The sequence below is a fragment of the Trichechus manatus genome, unplaced genomic scaffold (genome assembly GCF_000243295.1).
Source record: "Trichechus manatus latirostris isolate Lorelei unplaced genomic scaffold, TriManLat1.0 scaffold00103, whole genome shotgun sequence".
NCBI lineage: Eukaryota > Metazoa > Chordata > Mammalia > Sirenia > Trichechidae > Trichechus > Trichechus manatus.
In genome coordinates, this window is record NW_004444039.1 from 1472977 (window position 1) to 1494239 (window position 21263).

At 44.0% G+C, this 21263-nt stretch overlaps 1 protein-coding gene across 1 annotated transcript; it reads left to right on the plus strand.

The window, feature by feature from the left end:
* The first annotated feature begins 5661 nt into the window (after positions 1-5661).
* On the plus strand, positions 5662-11757 carry EDN1 (endothelin 1). The gene is made up of 5 exons (XM_004382966.2): positions 5662-5938; positions 7528-7696; positions 9303-9461; positions 9620-9733; positions 11655-11757. The coding sequence occupies exons 1-5, from the start codon at positions 5860-5862 to the stop codon at positions 11755-11757; spliced, it is 624 nt and encodes a 207-aa protein (XP_004383023.2). The 5' UTR covers positions 5662-5859.
* Positions 11758-21263: the final 9506 nt, after the last annotated feature.

Below are 21263 nucleotides of genomic sequence, written 5' to 3' on the forward strand. Positions count from 1 at the left end.
CTCCAAAACGACATTTAAAATCGGGGTAGAGAGTGGAGCGTAAGATCAAGGACAGCTGCAGAAACACTGAAGCCACAAGTCAGGGGCAAGTGTCAACTAGGTACATTTGGATGGGAATCTTTTTTTTTTTCTGCTGGATTCTGGATGCCAGAATGTGTGTTAAAGAAACACGGTGAGGTTTCTTTAAACACATTGCACTGAGGTGCATCCATATGAAGTGGAATATTTGAAGGTTTCAATGTGAGATATTTGGAGGTTATCTTGATAGAAGGTCAAGGTCAGAGTGGGGAACTAAACGAGAGCTTAATGCTTAACATAATAAGGTATATGACTTAGCAGTGGATGGAGCATTGTTTCCAAGAGTGGAAAACATACAGGTGTGGTATGTAGGAACCCTGGTGGTATAGTGGTTAAGAGCTTGGCTGCTAACCAAAAGGTCAGCAGTTTGAATCCACCAGCTGCTCCTTGGAAACTCTATGGTTTCTGTCCTATAGCATCACTATGAGTCGGATTTGACTCGATGGTTGGTATATAAGTGGATGGTCATTTTTTATTTCTAGTAGTTTAATAAACATACAATTATGTTTATTATAACATGTGTTAAACCATGATTCCATGTATATTATTTACCTTTATAAATACGTGTATTGCTTCACTGTACAAACTGTAATTTCATGTATGTTATTGCTAAGGATAGTAGTGAGACACTGTTTCCTTGAAATTATTCAAGTAAAATAAAATGAGTCAGCCGAAAGGAAAATATTTTTAAAAAAAGGTACAGGTGCCACACAAATATGGCAAAAATTGGGACGGTTTATGAATGACTGAGGTTTGGGAAAGGCTAGGTTAAAGAATTAGACGTGTTTGATTTTATTGTGGCGGAACATATATAACAAAAAAGTGTTTACCATCTTCACCGTTTTTCAGTGACATTAATTACACGCACCGTGTTGTGTTACCATCACTACTTCTCATGTCCGAAAGTTTTACATCGTCCCAAACACTCAGCACCCCTTCAGCTGTGACTCCCAATCCCTCCCCACCACCGCAGCCCCACAAACACATTTTCGTCTCTACGAGTTTGCTATGCTAGGTATTTCATATAGGTGGGACCCTACAGTATTTGTCCTTTTGTCTGTTTCTCTCAGCATAACATTTTCAAGGATCATCCACGTCTTGGCACGTATTAGAATTTCATTTCTCTTTATGGCTGAGTGATATTCCATTGCACGGATACACCACATTTGGCTTATCCATTCACCTGTTGATGGACAATTGGATTGTTTCTACGTTTTGGCTATCGTAAATAATGATGCAACGATCATTCGTATACAAGACTCTGTCTGAGTCCCTGTTTTTAAGTCTCTTGGGCAGATACCTAAGAATGGAATTGCTGGGTCACATAAAGAGCCCTGGGGGTGCAATGGTTAAGCACTCAGCTGCTAACCTAAAGGTCCGCAGTTCAAACTCACCAGTGATCCTGTGGGAAAAAAGACCTGGTGATCAGCTCCTGAAAAGATTGCAGCCTAGGAAACCCTATGGGACAGTTCTACTCTGTCCTGTAGGGTCACTCTGAGGCGGAACAGACTCGATGGCACGCAACAACATGGTGATTCTATTTTTAACTTTTTGAGGAACCACCAAACTGTTTTCCACAGTGACTGCACCATTTCACAACCGTACCAGCAATGCACAAGGAATCCAATTTCTCCATATCCTCTTCAACACTTGGTAGTTTCCATTTTTCTGCTAATAGCCATCCTAGTGGGTGTGAGATTGTATCTTATTGTGGTTTCAATGTGCATTTCCCTAATGACTAATGACCTTGAGCATCTTTTCATGTGCTTATTAGCCATTTGTATATCTCATTTGGAGAAATGTCTATTCAAGCCCTTTGCCCATTTTTTTTAAAGGAGTCGTTTTTGTTGTTGAGTTTAGACATGTCCTTTTAAACTAAACACTTGCTACCTGTTATCGTACTACGGATGAAAGTGTGAAGCAAATAAAGTTACCTACGTTATATGTTTTTCAAATGCACGGGATGAATCTATCCTGACCATGATCATACTTCCTGTGCTAAATCAACCATTATTTTTTGGACTGTAGGAGAAGCTATGTTCGTGCATGACTCCTGGGGGTGTGTAATGTGTCATGGGTGTGATGAATGTGGCGCACAATCTCAACAGGTCTACGCAAAGTAGACATATAAAACAGTCCACGATGTATGACAGAACCAGTTCTAAGTTGCGTGGCTGGCTTCACCTTGCCTGCCACAAACTAGGTCCCTGTTCTTTGGGCTGTTGTCAGGCAACCTCACGGCTGTCTGCTGTCCTTCCACTGAGCTAAACGCAACATCTCACATCAAATTTACTGGCTTGGCAGAGTTGCAAATTTTATTACGCAAAAGTTGAGAAAGAGCAAAGCTGAGGGTGCTAAAAATGGTACATTTTGCTACTGTGCGGTATCTGCATTTGGGGCCCAGGGCGTTTTATTTATAGCTGTCTATTAATACACAGCAAGAGTTACAGAAAGAAATACACAGAAAAATAACCTTATCAAACAGTTTCCATTAGCCAAGTGCAACATCAAAAGCAAGACCAGCAAACTGTCCTACCGGGGAACAAAGCCATCTTTTTTCCCTCGTCTCTCGATGCACTTCCCTTTCCTCTCTGAAAGTGACTATGGCCTGCAAGAAGCCTTTCTCCTCGCAGTTCCTTGAGGGGACCTATACGTCTATGCCTTTGTCTGGCTCTTATAACCTCCTGGTCTTCTGCCTCCATCCCTAGTAATATCTTAAGTGGAGAAGGGGGGAGCATCTAGCTTGTAAAACTGGTTGGTTGGGGTTCTGCCAAACCCCCCGCCTCAATTCTTTGGAAAATTTCTTGCTGGGCAGCCGCCTGTCCCTGCTTCAGCTGCCTCTGTGGGCTTGAGGGGGCTTCGTTTTCCTCCAAGAGAAGGAAAAGGGGCTGTTGCAAGAGTACAAGTGGACTAAGAAGGCAGATATCAACGCCCCCCACCCACCCAACACACACACAGACGCACAAAGACAGAAAAATGGGAATACATGCAGATACGCACACAAGTCTTGGAAATGCAGGATGCAAAGAGGTGGAGGTGAGATGGTGCTTGGAATGATGGGACCCTCCCAGATCTGAAACCCTGTGCATTTATTTTAACAGAGCCCCAAAAGGCAAGGGAGGGGGGCTAAGGAGACGTCGCTGCCCCCTAGCTGTATTTATCATTCAACTACACTCGCTAGATGACACAGCCAGAGAGAAGGGGAGGGAGGAGGTGGGAAGGCCCCTGGGCAGTTTCATTTTGCTTCACTTCTTCTCCAGCTGCCGGTTGGGTGATGTGGGCACCTGCAGGGGCAGCCTCACCAAGGTGGCGGGGGTCCTTGCCCAGGTGACCTGGACCGGAGGCAATCGTTTCCGGGAAGGAGCTGAGGACAGGTTGGCCCTGGCTATGGCCAGTGTTTTGTCAAAGTTGCCAGGAGGTTAAAAAAAAAAAAAAAAGGACGGGGGAGCTTCCTGCCAAGACACATTGTCCAGGCCACCTCTCCCCTCTGGGGCAAAGCTTGGCTCCTGGGACTGTGACATCCATTCTCCTCTCCTCTCCCTGTGGTCTGCTGCAGGGAGGGAGTTCGGGCGACTGGCCGCAGCTGAGGCGGGCACAGCTGTCTTCCTGCTCGGCGCCGCCTGGTCCTAGGGGGAGCTGTGCCCTCCCTGGGCCTCAGGGCCGGGCTGAGGTAAAGGCACTGAGGGGGAGGAGGCAGAGGGCCCTAGGGGTTGGGTGGAGTCACCTCTGCGTGTGGATGTGGCAGGAAGGGTTCCCGGAGTTTGGACCCCACCCCTGGCTCTTGCAGCAGGGGCTGTTTAGGGGACAGATCCCACTGTGGGATGACAGTGCCACTGTTACCGTCCCCTCCACGGAATATCAGGGAGGTTCAAGGGGGCCCAAGTGTGTCTAGGTCCACAGCATCAGTGTTGGGATAAAACCTATCCCTTCGCATGCAGAGGAGAAGGATGGTGGGAATGGTTCTGCCAGATCCCCCCCCTCTGTTGCCAAGTCTGAAAAATGGGTCCACGTTGGAATCCCACCCTCTGAAAAAATAAGAGTCAAAGAAGGTGAGGAAGAAGTGTCTATTTGATGGTGGCCTTAGGTGAAGGCTTATCTTTTTCCTGCAGATGGAAGACGCTCTAAATTTATCCTATAGGACTCTGGATAAACGTGGCCTGAATTCCTGACACCGAGTCTTACTCAACGCGAGATGAGAACTTTGGTGCAGCACGTAAAATTCTGGAAGCCTCAGTTTTCTCGTCTGAAAAGTGGGACTAACTGAAAACAAACAAAAACAATGTCATGCATTTATGGTGCACTTCATACATTTTTCAGCATGTTTTTCTCTCCAGTAACTGCCCTGTGACTCCTGTATTCCAAGGTTAAACAGACAGGAAATTGCTTTGAAAATGTAAACGCATTATTAAATGAGTGGTATTATCTGATCCCCTTATTCAGCACGGGCATTTCCTCCTTCCCAACACCACCAGCCTTGCATATTCACGTAACCCTGTTCGAGAACACCCGCTTTGCCCTAACCGAAGAAGCCAAAGGAAAAACGACCCAGACACATGTCCCCGTGTAAATGGAATATTGTGAGCCCCCACGCCCCCGCCTCCGTGAGGCGCCATTCCTTAACCTCCCTTTGTCCTCCTCACAGGTGTTGTTTCCTTCTGTCATTTAGAAGCCAAGGCTGTTACTTTTTTCCGAGTAAAACATCAGCCCCTGTAGCTCTTCGTCTCCCACTGGTATCCCTTTCCTGACATTATTCCAGATGGGGGTACTAACAGTGGGGCCGCCGGGAAAGGGTGGGCGCAGAGAGGAGCTTATGGGGGCTTGTCTTCAGGAATACTGAAAGGATGGTGTATGTTTCTGAACGGCTGTAATTTTTTTCCCTTTATTTAGCTCCTTTTCTTTGCCCATCCCTCACCGATCTTATCCACCGTGGACGCAATGAACTCCAGCAAAAAAGACTCGGGGGGAGGGGGCTTGAATTAAAAGAAAGTATGTTCCTCTGCCACAATAATTTGACCCGAAGTCGGGGGGGAGGGTGCGGTTAAAAGAGACAGCGTTCTCGTGTTTGACAAAGAGTAAGAAACCAGAAACCGGAGCGACATAAAAGGAAAATGAAGTGAACAACAATTAAAAAAAAAAAAAATTTCCCGCACACAACAATACAATCTATTTAAACTGTAGCTCATACTTTTCATACCAATGGTATGACTTTTTTCTGGAGTCCCTCTTCTGGTTCTTGAACTCTGTTGCAAAGGGGAAGCAGACTCAAGCACTGCACGGGCAGGTTTTCCAAAGGTCTCTAATGGGTATTTTCTTTTTCTTAGCCCTGCCCCTGAATTGTCAGACGGCGTCTGCCTCTGAAGTTAGCAGTGATTTCCTTTAGAGTCCGGCCTTATCTCCGGCTGCACGTTGCCTGTTGGTGACTAATAACACAATAACATTGTCTGGGGCTGGAATAAAGTTGGAGCTGTTTACCCCCACTCTATAGGGGTTCAATATAAAAAGCCGGCGGAGAGCTGTCCAAGTCAGACGCGCTTCTGCAGCGGCGCCGGAGCGGGAGCCGCGAGAGTCCCGGGTCTCCGCGCCGTCCCCGCACGCCACCGCCGCGCGCGTCTCCCGACCGCTCCGCCGCCCTCTCTCTTGGCAGAAACCTCATTTTTCTCCCCATTAGACTGCGAGCTGACTTTGAGATCTGAACAACCAGAAGCACTTTGAGGGAACTGAAGTTGTTATTTTTGTTGCTGTTCCTTCTCCTTTGGGTTTAGTTTGCAGAGCAGGTTTTTGATGCCTTTTTTCAGAATGGATTATTTTCCCCTGATCTGCTATCTACTGTTTGTGACCTTCCAAGGCACTCCAGGAACAGGTAGGCACCATGGCTTGTAAATTCCTGAATGTTAGTATCTTTCTTACCCACCTTAATGCTTTCCTTGCGTGTTTTTCCCCCTTCTTTATTATTATTGCAGCTCAGATATCAAGTGTCTGGGAATTATTGCTCAATTATTGGTATTCTCATGGAAAAATTAAAAATTTGTTGAATGCAATTGCTCATATCATATTAACGTATCATTTATTATATAATAATAATATTATTATTGCCTAGGGTATTTCCTTGACTTCAAATAACTCAAGAAGAATAGACAAGATATAATCTAACCAAATGTATATTTGCAACATACATGTTCATACAGGTATATAGGATATATAGAAATATATCTTATTCAAACATTGCTTTAAGAGTGTGTGAATGTGTAAAATATTTAAAGATTTCAGCTTGAAGCCAAGGAATTTTGTCCAAGTCATTCAAGCAATACACAAGCAGTAAAATCACCTGCAGAACACTCTGTTGAATAAACCCCCCAGGTGGTTTCTCGGTGAAAGCAGCTGTTTTCTTTAAAATTTGTCATTGACTTTAGGTTTCTTTTGGCAGGGTTTTGGCACCCAAAGGCAGTGTGAACTCTATTCTCAGTTGTATTCACCTGTCTTGGGAGGGGAGCTAGGTTAAATCGTGGTTATTCACAGATTAGATAGTATGTGTGCTTCTGCCTGGTTCCCCCTTTTGGGGTCAATGCACTTTTTTTGTCTTTTCATGACCCCGACTAAAGAGAAAGGATGTCAAGGGAATGAAAATCCTGGAATGTGTCTGATCATTTGAAATGTACAAAATTGGGCAGATAAGCTGTGAGGCTGGATTGTCAGCCTGAGAGAGTGGGCTGAAGACTAGAGGCTGCGGTGGTGAGGGGAGGGAGCAGGTCCCACGTGGAGCTGCTGCTCCAGGGAGTCTGGATTCAGAACCCAGGGAGCTTTGACTGGGTCCTCTGAGCTGCTACTTAGCTTAACCTTTGGTCTGTGGTTTCTGTGGAATTTACTGCCTGAAATCACTGTTGTCTCCCCAGAGCCCTTGTCCTCCACTTCCCTAATTTCAAGTTACATATCATCTGGGTACCCCTTACCCTAAGGTGCAAAGTGGCCGATGCCCACCTAAACAGAAGAGCATGCCAAATGGGCAAGTGGCTCCCGAGCCAGGACTACATAGTAGGATTCACTTACTTTTAGATTCTGGGTCATCAGCCAATTATAAGTCACTGTGGATTGTGTTGTCCTACTAAGCACCATGCAGAGAGCCCAACTCCAATTTCCAACAGGCAGCCTTTCCAAGAACTTCCTTAAAGGCAGCTTCAAGGGGGTTGATAAGTCCCTTCTCAGGTATTTGTCTCTCCTGCCTTTATATAATCTCCCTGAAGGCAAATAAACCAGTGGGGGTAAAGGTGAAGCCATGTTAAGAAGGTAAAACCTTACAGCCCTTTTCCTCCTGTTTGTATTTCTTGCTCAAGGTAGGCTGTCTACTTCGTCTGCATTCATGGCCTCTATAGCTCTGGTGTAAATACTGTGATCTGGTGTGTCTCAAAGCCTCTGAAATGTTGCCTCGTTGACCTGCTGTTTTTCTCTCTCCAGCAGTCTTGGGCGCCGAGCTTAGCACAGGTGCTGAGAACGGAAGGGACAGCCCCTCGCCCAGTGCACCCTGGCGGCCCCGCCGGTCCAAGCGCTGCTCCTGCTCGTCCTTGATGGATAAAGAGTGTGTCTACTTCTGCCACCTCGACATCATCTGGATCAACACTCCCGAGTGAGTCTCTAGAGGGCATCATAACTCCAGTCATTCATTAGCTCGGCTCACAGGAGCTCAGAAACCAGTTACTAGAGTGACTTTTCTGGGGAGCTTTTGGTTGGCATTTGGAAGGTTGCAGTGTCCCTCTGTTCCTGAAAATAACAGGACAGGTTGGTCTCAGGAACAGAGGGCTCAGCCTACTCATTACAGGACGGATGGAAGGAGTGGAAGGCGCTGGGAAGCTGCTGCACATTGCAGAGGAAAAACTTTAAGGGTCGGGGGGTGGCTCCAGGGAAAGTTCTCTTAGTGGGATCAGGCTCCGTTTAGGGAATAAGTAGCCGAGGTCATATGTGGGTTAGTTCAACTTGTACTTCTCATGGGACAGTGTTGAGAGGTGGAAGGGATTACAGAGCTCTAATTCAGTCATTTCACTTAGAGAAAAGCTAAAACCCCAAATGTGGGTCAGTTGTGCAGGAGCGAGTTTGTGGCAGAGCTAGAACTGGAAGCTGGGTCTCCCTGCTCCCTCTGCTTTCCCTTCAGAAAAGCCCATTTCAAGACAGAAAAAGAAATACATTCTGTAGGTTTACCTGCCACCGCAAGGAAAACAGTTCTCATCCTTTTGCCCTGAAAACTAGCTCATCTAAACAACAACACACTTACTGTGTCTACAGTACCCCCGTGATGGCAAAGGATGACTAAAATCTAATCAAAATCAAATCAAACCAAATAAAAACAAAATGAGCCTAATACTCAGTAAGGAGATATTTCCAAGGGGAGGGCTTTACTTCTTAGGTGAGGATCCAAAGGGGCACATTAGCAATTTCTGGAGAGCCTTCTGGCAAAGAATTCTTTTACAGACGTAGCTATCACTAAACTGCAGAATAGGAGCCCTGGTGGCGCGGTGGTTAAGCGATCAGCTGCTAACCAAAAGGTCGGTGGTTCAAACCCACCAGCTGCTCCGTGGGAGAAAGATGGGGCAGTCTGCTTCCATAAAGATTTACAGCCTTGGAAACCCTATGGGGCAGTTCTACCCTGTCCTATAGGGTCACTATGAGTTGGAATCGAACTGATGGCACACAGCAATAGCAACAAATTGCAAGAGAAATGTACAAATATGGCGGTGTGTCTACTCCCACCATGTCCGCATGCAGTTTGAACATTATCATATATGATTTGAATTGAAAAAGATTTTTACCATCTTGTGAGCAGTGGTTTTACATTAAAGTCTCTGCCTCCCAACCCACTGCCGCCCCCCACCCCCCCACCAAATAGCTGTGAACTGAATAGAACAGCAGACAAGGTAGGAAATCTGAAACAGACACCAAAGCAGAGATGTCATAATTCTGGACAAAAAGCAATGTTGTTGGTGTCAAGCGGAAACTGAACCTTGTTAAGAGTTGAAATGGAATTGCACTGAGTTTGAAAAACCGGTTTTCTCCTGGTTGGATAGACACCCTCGGGGCTTGTGCCCCTGATCGCGCCACGCTTCGCTCCTAAGTTACGCTACTGAGCACTGTGTGGTGAGCACCTGTGTTCCCAACAGGATGAGTGTACCCCAGAGAAAGTGTCAGTTTGAAGTCTGTTAATTATGCTTATATCTTTTGTCTCTCTCTTTTCATAATAGGCACATTGTTCCATATGGACTCGGAAGCCCTGCTAGGTCAAAGCGATCCTTAAAGGATTTATTTCCCACCAAGGCAGCAGACCCCGGGAATAGATGCCAATGTACTAGCCAAAGAGACAAGAAGTGCTGGAATTTTTGCCAAGCAGGAAAAGAACTCAGGTGAGTAGAAACACCTTAGCTTCTCAGTCTGCCTCTCAACCTTGCTCCTACTCGAATGCTGCCTTCTTTCAGAGAGATTTAGAGAGATATTGGACATGCAGGTAAATCAAAGCTATCATTGCTTACGTATTTTTTTTTTCCTATGTGTATTGTAACAGGGCCCAAGACACTATGGAGAAAGACTGGAACAAGCATAAGAAAGGAAAAGACTGTTCCACGCTTGGAGAGAAGTGCATCCATCAGCAGCTGGTGGAAAAAAGAAAACTAAGAAGGTAAGAGACCCACAAGAACCACTACTCAATCACCAATGGCTAAAAGCCTACTCACTCAGCCTTCTTGCCTTGATGGGGGAAAGGCTTCAAGACAATAAAAAAGGCAATCTCCATATTTTGTAGATTAGAAAGAGCAAAGGAATCCATCTCAAATATTTTCTTAGAGACCTTGAATGTAAACCGCTGCCCACTGCCCACTTTCGTGGCCTTAGCATGCCTGTCATCACCCCACTCAATCGAAAGGTGGATTTTCCAAGCAAAATATATCCGGACATACTTCTGTCATTGGTTCATACCCAATTTTTGCCTCTCTGAGTCAATATACTTACCACTGTCCCTGAGAAATTAAAAATCATTTCAGGGTAAGGGCTTTTTTTGCCCTTTTTTTTCTTTAAAGTGTCATGTATAACCAAGTTCTTCAAAGTAGCAGTTATTCAGATGGCCAAAGGGAAATGAAGTCTTTAAGCAGGGTTGGTAAGGTTTACAATACGCCATTTTAGAGGGTTTATTTTATTTTATTTTATGTTTTAACAGGGAAAAGTATTTGGTGGCTAGCCACCGTCATTCCAACAAGCTTTCTGATGTCCTAGTCAGTCATAGGAGCCCTGGTCCCTGGTGGCACACTGGTTAAGAGCTCGGCTGCTAACCAAAAAGTCAGCAGTTCGAATCCACCAGCCGCTCCTTGGAAACCCTATGGGGCAGTTCTACTCTGTCCTGTAGACTTGATGGCAACGGGTTCGGTTTAGGATTTTTTTTAGTCAGTCACGAGCTGGGGGCAGAGAGGGATCTGGATCAAGCGACACCATAGGGTTGTTATGAGTAGTTTTACGGTGATGAACCTTACAAACCCTAAACATTTGGGAATTCACAAGATTGACAGAAGAAACCTGTCACATGTTCTACATTTCCCTATGATGGTGTGTGGAAACTTTTCCTAGAAATCCAGTGGAAAGAAGTTCTATGATCAAAGTGTTGTGTTCACAGGGCTGGCGGTCACGAATGCCTTCAGAGCCGTTTACTACCTATTGTGGGGCGGCCTTTGGCTGCCTGTGACTGATACCTACCATTCACGTTTCCACCTGAATGGCCTGGGGCCAGTAACGCTTCCCCTAGACCACACGAGATCATTTAAACCACACTGGGGAATTATTTTTTTCTATTATTAGTCTATGTCATGTCAACTACTAAATCAGCACTAGCGGTTCTTTCCTCTTTCCTTCTGCAAAAAGAAAAAATTAGACTGCACAAAAATTTTTAATTGCCATGGAACATTTGCTTTGGGTCCACCTATATGCCTCTTCTCTTTTTCCCTCGTTCCAACTACCAAAAACCAAAAACCAAACCCATTGCCATTGAGTGGGTTCTGATTCATAGCCACCCCACAGGACAGAGTAGAACTGCCCCAGAGGGTTTCCAAGGAGCGGCTGGTGGATTCGAACTGCCGACTTTGTGGTTAGCAGCCAAGCTGTTAACCGGTGTGGCCACCAGGGCTCCTCCTGTCCAACTAAGGAAACTTCGATTCCTTCTATCACTTCCTGCCTTTTGTGATTAAGAAGGTGCCCGTGACTGTTTGAAACCTATGCTGAGTTCCTCCATACAGCCTATCATGGTGGTGGCAGTTGGAATGGGCTACAGAAGAAAAGAGAACATCTTTAGCTTATTTTAAAATTGTATGTAACGCCCAATTCCCCTTAGATATGACCACCTCCCTCCTCCCCCTTTTTTTCACATTCTGAGCATAAGGGCCAGGCTTTATTTTCATAGTGGTTTTATCAAAGGGTAGCACGCTGTTGTGTTCCGTGGTTAAAGCTCAGGAACCAGATTTAGATTGGTTTGCGCCAGACTCTAATTTTAGATGTTTCTTTTGCCGGGAGTGCTGTTTATTTTATAGCATTTGTTTTCTCTTGTCTTGTTTTAATAGGTTGGAAACCATCAGCAACAGCATCAAAACATCTTTCCGTATGGCAAAGCTGAAAGCTGAGCTCTACAGAGGGAAGAAAGTGACGGACAACCGCGCACACTGATGACAGGTCTCCGGGGCCTGTCTGAAGATTAGAGAACCGCGGGGCCAGGGCTACACTGTCCCCGCCCTGGCGGGGTCAGAGCAAGAGCGTCCTGCCTGCTTAGACCGTTTCTTGTTCCAGGCCGGCCAAGGACCGACGTTCTTGTTCTAAACATTCCAAGAAAGGTTAAAGAGTTCCCCGAGTCTATCTTCATTTGCTTCCATCAGTGGTAACTGCTTTGAGTCTCTCCTCGTTTAGTGATGACAGTGGATGACTCCGAGAAAGCAGAGAGACAAAGTGACATGTGCATTAGGGTGGCATCCCCCAGGGGGAGGCGACGAGATTCCACACCGGGGTGGGGGTCTCTGAAGAGGCCCGGAAGGGAGTGTTTGTGTCTGACTCAGGCATCTGGTGCATTTCAGGGAGCAAGTCCAAAGTTCCACGCAAAGATTTTCTAAGGAATGCACAAATTGAAAACACTTGAAGGACAAATACTCGAGTGGAAAAAAAAAAAAAGAAAAAGACTTTGTTTTTTAATTCATAGAAATGTAAAACTGAACGAAACCGTTACTACTGTAAATGGGGATGTGTTTTAGGAACATCAGTCTACCTCACCAGTATTGCACTCTGGCGGAAATATGTCACCACCTGGTTTTTGCCTTTAATTTTTGCCTTCCCAAACTCTTCCCCCTCCTGCCACCCCCTTCCCAGTAACCCATACTAAATCCTAGCCTCATGAAAGTCTGGTCTAATGCGTCAGGAGTAGGTATAACATTTTCGAGGTAACCTAGTAGCTCTGATCCTTGAAAGAAAGATCATTGAATCACGTGATCTCGTTCCTCCGCCCTTTGGAAACAATGGTGTATGGTGGTTTATAAAAGACATGGAAAAGTAAATGCGGCTTATGCTTTAAAGCCATAAAATTATTTTCCTTTATGTAACTGGCTAATGGAAGAGGCTGGATTAAATTTTGATGTACTTATTTTTTTATAGATATTTATATTCAAACAATTTATTCCTTTATATTTACCATGTTAAATATATGTCTGGGCAGGCCATATTGGTCCATGTATTTTTTTAAATGTATTTCTGAATGAAATTGGAAAACAAAATGCTTTTTTTTTTGCCTGTCAAGGTAATGACTTTAGAAAATAAATATTTTTCCCTACAGTATTGATGTGGTTTGAAATTCCTAAGGCGAGGGCTAAGGTGGGAAGAATTATGAAGGCAAATGACTAAAGATGGCTTCATGGAGAGGGAACAATGAAAGGTTAATCAAAAAAAGGAGCGTGCGCTGTATCTTAAAAGCCATTTTTAGATTGCATTAAGGTTAAAAAAAAATCATCAACAACAAACAGCCGTAATACCTCCGTTGTCCCCTGTAGAGCAACCTCCTCCTTCTTCCTTACCTGAAAACCCTCCAGGGACTCCATCCATTTACTTCCTTAGGCTGTTAGACAGGATCCAACAGTTCAAGCTGATGGTGTGGTGACAGGTGCTTTCTCCATATTAAAGGACTGAAGAAAGCAACAGAAAGCCCCCTCCCCCCACCAATGTCCCTAATCAGACACACTTCCACACCAGAGTTGCTTTTAGAAAATGGCCTGCTCAGAGCAGGTAGGCAATCCCAACATCTTTTTATTTACTCAAATGAAGACTATTGTTTATGAAGGAAAACGGCATATCATTGCCTCTTTGTGGCAGCCCGGGACTGGACACATGACCATGGAGGCAGGGATACCAGGTGCAGATTCTAGGTCTCCTGTGTGGCTGAAGCACCTTCCTCTCCATTTCCCCTGCCTTGGCTGACCTCGCCAACCCATTGGAGAGGACAGTATTGTGAATGGATGCTACCAACAGAAGCCTGCAACAGGTTGATCAGCCTTCGAGAATTTTCACCGCCCTTCTCTAATAGTATTCAAAAGAACACCTGGAATTCAACAGATATTAGCTCATGGTGATCACTGGAGTGCAAAGAGTGACACATCGGAGGGAGCCAAGGCCTCAGTTCACTTGTCCAGGCTTACATAACCAATGCCCGGGGTAGTGTTTCCAACTCTACTGGTGTTCCTTTTCCTCTCCCATTGCATTGCGTTCTTTTTTAAAGGCATAGTCCAATTTCTTTACAGAATTGCTTATGAAACTCACTTTATCTGTCCAACTGTTTCTCAGGGTCTGGTTCTCAAGGGAATTGAGACATTTTGCCCACCTTGATGGGATACTTGCTCTGAACTTGGCCATTATTTAGTCTTGAGCAAACCATTGCATCCCCCTTGCATCGTCAGTTTCCTCATCTGTTAAACGAAGGAGTGGGAACATTTCTCTAACGGCTCTAAGGGAGCCTGAGATCATGTGTAGAGGTTGTTGTTGTTACTTGCGGTCCGGTTGACACAACTCCTAGTGACCTTATGGACAAGAATGAAACCTTGCCTGGTTCTGGGCTTTCTTCATGATGGTTGGCATTGTAGAAGTTGAGGTGGCACAAAACAGCGGAGCTCTGATCTTTGAGAGACATGGTTCTAATGCATTTAAGAGAAAGGTGTAGGAGGGAGAAGCCACAGAATGTAAACAGCTCAAAGAACAGCATGGCAAGTGAGGTGATAAGAGTCTGTTTATCAGAGAGACCTTTAAATCCTCTTCCTCCTTACTTTCTGTATCAGTACTCAGCAAGAAAAGTGAAGAGAATGAAGCAGCTATCTTCAGGCATGAGGGACAGCAGCAAGATACACTGGGAGGCTCATAGCACGCTGTTGTTTTTTGAGCATGTAGACGAAAGGTTCATATTATCCAAGGCCCAGGCCAGCTCGCAGGGTGAGCTGATGCACCTGTCTATCACAATTCCGGCTGTTTTTCTAGTAAAAGCATGGTTTCTGGAAGCCCACTTAGGACAGATCTCTCTCCTCACACTAACAATCTGGCAGAGCTTTGATCTCAGGACTCCAAGGACCAGGGGACCCTGGGCGGGGAGTGGTGACCTTTGGCAGGGGAAGAGGGTCCCACTAATGGGTACTTCTCTCCCCTCCCCCTCCCAGTGATTGGCCTCTTTTGTAAGGAAACGGTAAGCTTTAATCCTGCCTGTGTTTCCCTGAGACACAGCTCAGGGTGTTACACTAAGCTACGGGAGTCCCTGCAGCTGCTAATCAAAAGGCGAGAGATTCCAGTCCACCCAGAGGTGCCTCGGAAGAAAGGCCTGGTGATCTACTTCTGAAAAAGCAGCCACTGAAAACCCTGTGGAGCACAGTTCTACTCTGACACACATGAAGTCCCCATGAGTCAGAGTTGACCTGACAACAACAGGTGTTTAGAGTTTCCTCAGAAAGTCTCTTGACGACATTGAGGAAGATCAATCTTTTGTTTTTCCAGATGAAACCAGGCCCAGAAAGGGAAGTGACTTACCTCAGATCACACAGCTGTGACATTATTTGGAGCCTGACCCCTAAAGCATTGTCGTTTCACCCAGAGGGACCGGGAGGTGGGGAGACCCACGTCCAAGCAAACCTTAGTAGAAGGTTCTGGGTGGTGGAGTCAAATCACTCCTCATGAAAGCTTTATCTTCTCGCCTTACAGATCATGGTTGGCAGGCCCATCCCCTCAGGATGAAAGAGAGGCATGTAAGGGCAGAAAGGAGATGTAAAGGGGCAGACAGCGCTCACGGCATCCTTAAGTGAATGTCTATAGCGTGAAATAGAGTGTAACTAGGAACTTTCCATTTTAGTATTTTTTAGAGTTTAACTACCAAATAATGGTTACATAACATGAGTAAAGGGGGTTCTTTTTGTCCCTTCTCTTGCTCTGTAATGTAAAACCAGTGTTTTATGTTGCTGTGTCTAAGGTCTTGAAAATGCTATTTTTCAAGCCCAAATTCTCACTCTCTAAAACCCCATTGTTTTCAGTGTAGCTCATTCTGCATTGGCTTTCTCTCACTTTTGATTGTTTTTGTTTTCCTGTTGTTGTTGGGTGCTGTAAAGTCAATTCTGACTCATGGCGACCCCACGTGACAGAGCAGAACTGCCCCATAGGGTTTCCTAGGCTGTAATCTTTAAGGGAACAGATCACCAGGTCTTTTCTCCCTTGAAGCTGCTGGATGGGTCTGAACTGTCAACTTTTCAGTTAGCAGCCAAGTGCTTTAATGCTGTACCACCAGGGCTCCGTTTGTTTCTATAGCCTTATCCATTCAACAAGAACCCCTTGTCTTTGTGGAAAACATGATTCCCCATAGCTTTTTCACACCTTCTCTCTCATTTGTCCCCCTTAAACCCAACAAGCTTCTCAGGAGGTTGAGACCATATTATTATACCCATTTGACAGCTGAGGAAATTGACATGTAGAAAGGGTAAGTGACTTGCTGAGTCCTGTTGGTGGTGGCGGTTGTTGTTGTGTTAATTCTGATTCGTGGCGACCCCATGTGTGCAGAGTAGAGCTGACCTTCACAGGGTTTTCAAGGCTATCAATTTCAGAAGCAGATTGCCAGGCCCGTCATCCAAGGCGCCTCTGGGTAGATTTGAACTACCAACATTTTAGCTATTAATTGAGTACTTAACTGTTTACACCACTCAGGGACTCTACAACAAATAGCAATACAAGTAGTTCCCCACTTACGACGTATTTAAGTTACAACAAACCACAGTTTTTTTTTTTGGTACATCTTATCAGTAGTAAGGAGCCCTGGTGGCTCAGTGGTTAAGTGCTTGACAGCTAACCGAAAAGTTGGTGGTTCAAACCCACCAGCTGTTCTGAGAAAGAAAGATGTGGCAGTCTGCTTCTGTAAAGATTTACAGCCTTGGCGTCACTGGAGAATTCTACCGAACATTCAGAGAAAAGCTTGCACCAGTACTACTCAAACTATTTCAGAACATAGGAAAAGAAGGGATACTTCCGAATTCATTCTATGAAGCCAGCATAACCCTGATACCAAAACCGGGCAAAGACACCACAGAAAAAGAAAATTTCAGACCAATGTCTCTCATGAATATTGATGTGAAAATTCTCAATAAAATTCTAGCCAATAGAATTCAGCATCATATCAGACAAATAATACACCACAACCAAGTGGGATTCACACCAGGTATGCAAGGATGGGTCAACATTAGAAAATCAATCAATGTAATCCACCACATAAATAAAACAAAATAAAAGAATCACATGATCACCTCAATCAACATAGAAAAGGCATTCAATAAAGTCCAACACCCATTTCTAATAAAAGCTTTCAATAAAATAGTTATAGAAGGGAAATTCCTCAACATAATAAAGGGCATCTATACAAAACCAACAGCCAATATTCTTCTTTTTTTTTTTGTAATTAAAAAAAATTTTTTTATTGTACTTTAGATGAAGGTTTACAGAGCAAAATAGTTTCTCATTAAACAGTTAATACACATTGTTTTGTGACATTGGTTGTCAATCCCACGACATGTCAACACTCTTCCCTTCTCGACCTTGGGTTCCCCATTACCAGCTTTACTATCCCCTCCTGCCTTCTCGTCCTTGCCCCTGGGTTGGTGTGCCCCTTTAGTCTCATTTTGTTTTATGAGCCTGTCTAATCTTTGGCAGAAAGGTGAACCTCAGGAGTGACTTCAGTACTGAGCTATAAGGGTATATGGGGGGCATACCCTAGGGGTTTTTCCAGTCTCTGTCAGACCAATAAGTCAGTTTTTTTTTTTTTTTTTTTTTTTGTGAGTTAGAATTTTGTTCTACATTTTTCTCCAGCTTTGTCTGAGACCCTCTATTGTGATCCCTGTCAGAGCAGTTAGTGGTGGTAGCCAGGCACCATCTAGTTGTGCTGGACTCAGTCTGGTGGAGGCTGTGGTAGCTGTGGTCCATTAATCCTTTACCAGCCAACCTCATTCTTAACGGAAAGAGGCTGAAAACATTCCACCTGAGAACAGGAACAAGACAAGGATGCCCTTTATCACCACGCCTATTTAACACTGTGCTGGAAGTCCTAGCTAGAGCAATAAGCCAACAAAAAGAAATTAAAAGGTATCCAAATCCGTAAGGAAGAAGTAAAACTTTCCCTATTTGCAGCCAATATGATATCATGCATAGAGAACCCAAAAGACTCCACTAGAAAACTACTGGAACTAATAGAAATTTTCAGCAGAGTAGCAGGATACAAGATAAATATACAAAAATCAGTTGGATCCCTATACACCAATAAAGAGAACTATGAAAAGGAAACCAGGAGAGCAATACCAATTATAATAGTGCCTAAAAAAAAAAAAAAAAAAATACAACTCAGGACTCAATCTAACCAGAGGCATAAGAGACCTATACAAAGAAAACTACAAAACACTACTGCAAGAAACCAAAAGAGACCTAAATAACTGAAAAAAATATACCTAGCTCACAGATAGGTAGACTCAACATTGTGAAAATGTCAATTCTACTCAAAGCAATCTACAAATGCAGTGCAATCCTGATCCAAATACCAACAGCATTCTTTAACAAGATGGAAAAGCTAGTCATTAACTTTATATGGAAAGGGAAGAGCCCCCGGATAAGTAAAGCACTAGTGAAGAAGAATAAAGTAGGAGGACTCACACTACCTGACCTCAGAACCTACTAAACAGCTACAGTAGTCAGAACAGCCTGGTACTGGTACAAAGACAGACACACTGACTGGAACAGAATTGAGAACCCAAATGTAAATCCATCCACCCACAGTCGCCTGATCTTTGACAAAGTCCCCAAAGTACATTAAAAGGGGTAAAAGACAGTCTTTTTTATAAATGGTGCTGGCAAAACTGGATGTTCATCTGTAAAAAAAATGAAACAGGACCCATACCTCACACCTCACACAAAAACAAATTCAAAATAGATCAAAGGCCTAAATGCAAAACCAAAAACAATAAAGATCATAGAAGAAAAAATAGGATCAAGGCTAGATGCCCTAATACTTGGCATATATAGGATACAAACTATAACTAACAATACACAAAGATCAGAAGGTAAACTAGATAACTGGGATCTTCTAAAAATTAAACACATGCTCATCAAAAGACTTCACCAAAAGAGTAAAAAGAGAAACTGCAGACTGGGAAAAAAAATTTGGCTATAACAAATCTGACAAAGGTCTAATCTCTAAAATCTACAGGAAAATCCAACGTCTCTACAACAAAAAGACAAATAATCCAATTAAAAAATGGGCAAAAGATATGAACAGACACTTTACCAAAGAAGACATTCGGGCAACTAACAGACACATGAGGAAATGCTATCAATCACTAGCCATTAGAGAAATGCAAATCAAAACTACAATGAGATACCATCTCACTCCAACGTTACTGGCGCAAATCAAAAACAAAGAAAATAACAAATGTTGGAGAGGCTTCAGAAAGTTTGGAACTCTTATGCACTGCTGGTGGGAATGCAAAATAGCACAACCATTCTGGAAATTAATAAAAAGCTAGAAATAGACATACCATATGATCCAGTTATCCCACTTCTAGAAATATATCCTAAGAAATAAGAACTGTCACATGAATAGACATAGGCACACCCATATTCATTGCAGCATTGTTCACAATAGCAAAAAGATGGAAACAGCCTACCTGCCCATCAGCAGATGAATGGATAAGCAAATTATGGTACATGCACACAATGGAATACTACACAATGATAAAGAACAATGATGAATCCGTAAAACATCTCACAACATGAATGAATCTGGAGGGCATTATGCTGAGTGAAATAAGTCAATCACAAAAGAACAAATACTGTATGAGACCATTATTATTAAAACTCATGAAAAGGTTTACAAACAGATGGTTACAAAGGAAGGGGACAGGTGGGGAGGGAAAAACACTAACTAGACAATGGATAAGTGGTAAATTTGGTGAAGGGTAAGACAGAATACAATACGGGGGAAGTAGGCACAATTTGTCCAAGGCAAGATCATGGAAGCTTCATAAACATATCCAGAGAACCTGAGGGACCGAATTACTGGGCTGAGGGCTGGGGACCATGGTCTCAGGGGACATCTAGCTCAATTGGCATAACATAGTTTATAAAGAAAATGTTCTACATCCTACCTGAGTGAGTAGCATCTGGGGTCTTAAAAGCTTGTGAGCTGCGATCTAAGATACTCCACTGGTACCACCTCATCTGGAACAAGGGAGAATTAAAAAAAACAAAGACACAAGGGAAAGATTAATCCAAAGGACTAATGGACCACAACTACCACAGCCTCTACCAAACTAAGTCCAGCACAACTAGATGGTGCCTGCCTACCACCACTGACTGCTCTGACAGGGATCACAATATAGGATCCTGGACAGAGCTGGAGAAAAATGTAGAAGAAAATTCTAACTGACAAAAAAAGACCAGACTTACTGGTCTGACAGAGACTGGAGAAATCCCAAGAGTATGGCCCCCGTATACCCTTTTAACTCAGTACTGAATTAGCCCCTGAGGTTCACCCTTCAGCCAAAGATTAGACGGGGCACGCGAGCCCAGGGGCAAGGACTAGAAGGCAGGAGGGAACAGGAAAGCTGGTAATGGGGAACCCGAGGTTGAGAAGGGGAGAGTGTTGACATGTTGTGGGGTTGGCAACCAATGTCACAAAACAATGTATGTATTAATTGTTTAATGAGAAACTAATTTGCTCTGTAAACTTTCATCTAAAGCACAACAAAAAAAGATAAATAAACAGAAGTCTAAAGCGGGGGAAAAAAAAGAGATTTACAGCCTTGGGAACCCTATCAGGCAGTTCTACTCTGTCCTCTCTGGTCGCTGTGAGTCAGAATATACTCAACAGCAATGCGTTGGGTATTGTTAGTAATACACACTACATACAATGTTATAGTGGGTAATTTGCTTATGTTATCATTATCAGATGTTCATTCGCAGACGTTCAAAGATTGGATTTATAAAGATACTGATAATAAAAGGCAATAATAATGAAAACTAAAAAAAAAAAAAGAAAAGAAAAGAAGATGTATTTGATTTACATCAGAACCGATTTATGATGGAACCCAGTCATATAAGTTGGAGCCCACCTGTACTGGAATGCAGGATTCCTGAGGCTTCCTCCTTAATTTTAACCTGCCCCAGAGCATATGGGCTGGCATTGGGCACCACAGCTTGAATAAATATCGATTATTTCCAGTTTGCGAGCGAGCTACGAGTGGGATTAATGTTTTTTACTCCCTCAGGAAGATGTATTCCACATGTGATCTCTAGCTGTGAGCATTTCGGTTGCATGGCATTTTGTTTATGAAATCAGCCTTATTTTGCCAACGCATGGTTGGTAGACACCTCAAGGTAATTTACAACGCTCCCTCCAAATCTGGTGCTCGGCAGCGTATCATCAACAACCGCTGACAACACACCCATGCATGGGGAGAAATTGCAATGACAAACAGGACGGCAGGTGCCTTAAACGTCCTCAAACCCTGGACCATCATCAGAGAGAGATCTAGGGCTGCTGCCATGGGATAATGGCAAGAGAGGGGTCTGGCTTGGGGACCCTGAATGATGGAAACGATGGGTCCCAATCATGACAGGCTGCTCACAGCTCTGAGAGG

What these genes read in the sequence shown, in the direction of transcription:
- EDN1 (XM_004382966.2), top strand. Translation starts at nt 5,860, where the DNA reads ATGCCTTTTTTCAGAATGGATTATTTTCCCCTGATCTGCTATCTACTG. An exon ending in ATCTGGATCAACACTCCCGA is followed by an intron (nt 7,697 to 9,302) that starts GTGAGTCTCTAG and finishes TTTTCATAATAG; the next exon opens with GCACATTGTTCCATATGGAC. An exon ending in CAAGCAGGAAAAGAACTCAG is followed by an intron (nt 9,462 to 9,619) that starts GTGAGTAGAAAC and finishes GTATTGTAACAG; the next exon opens with GGCCCAAGACACTATGGAGA.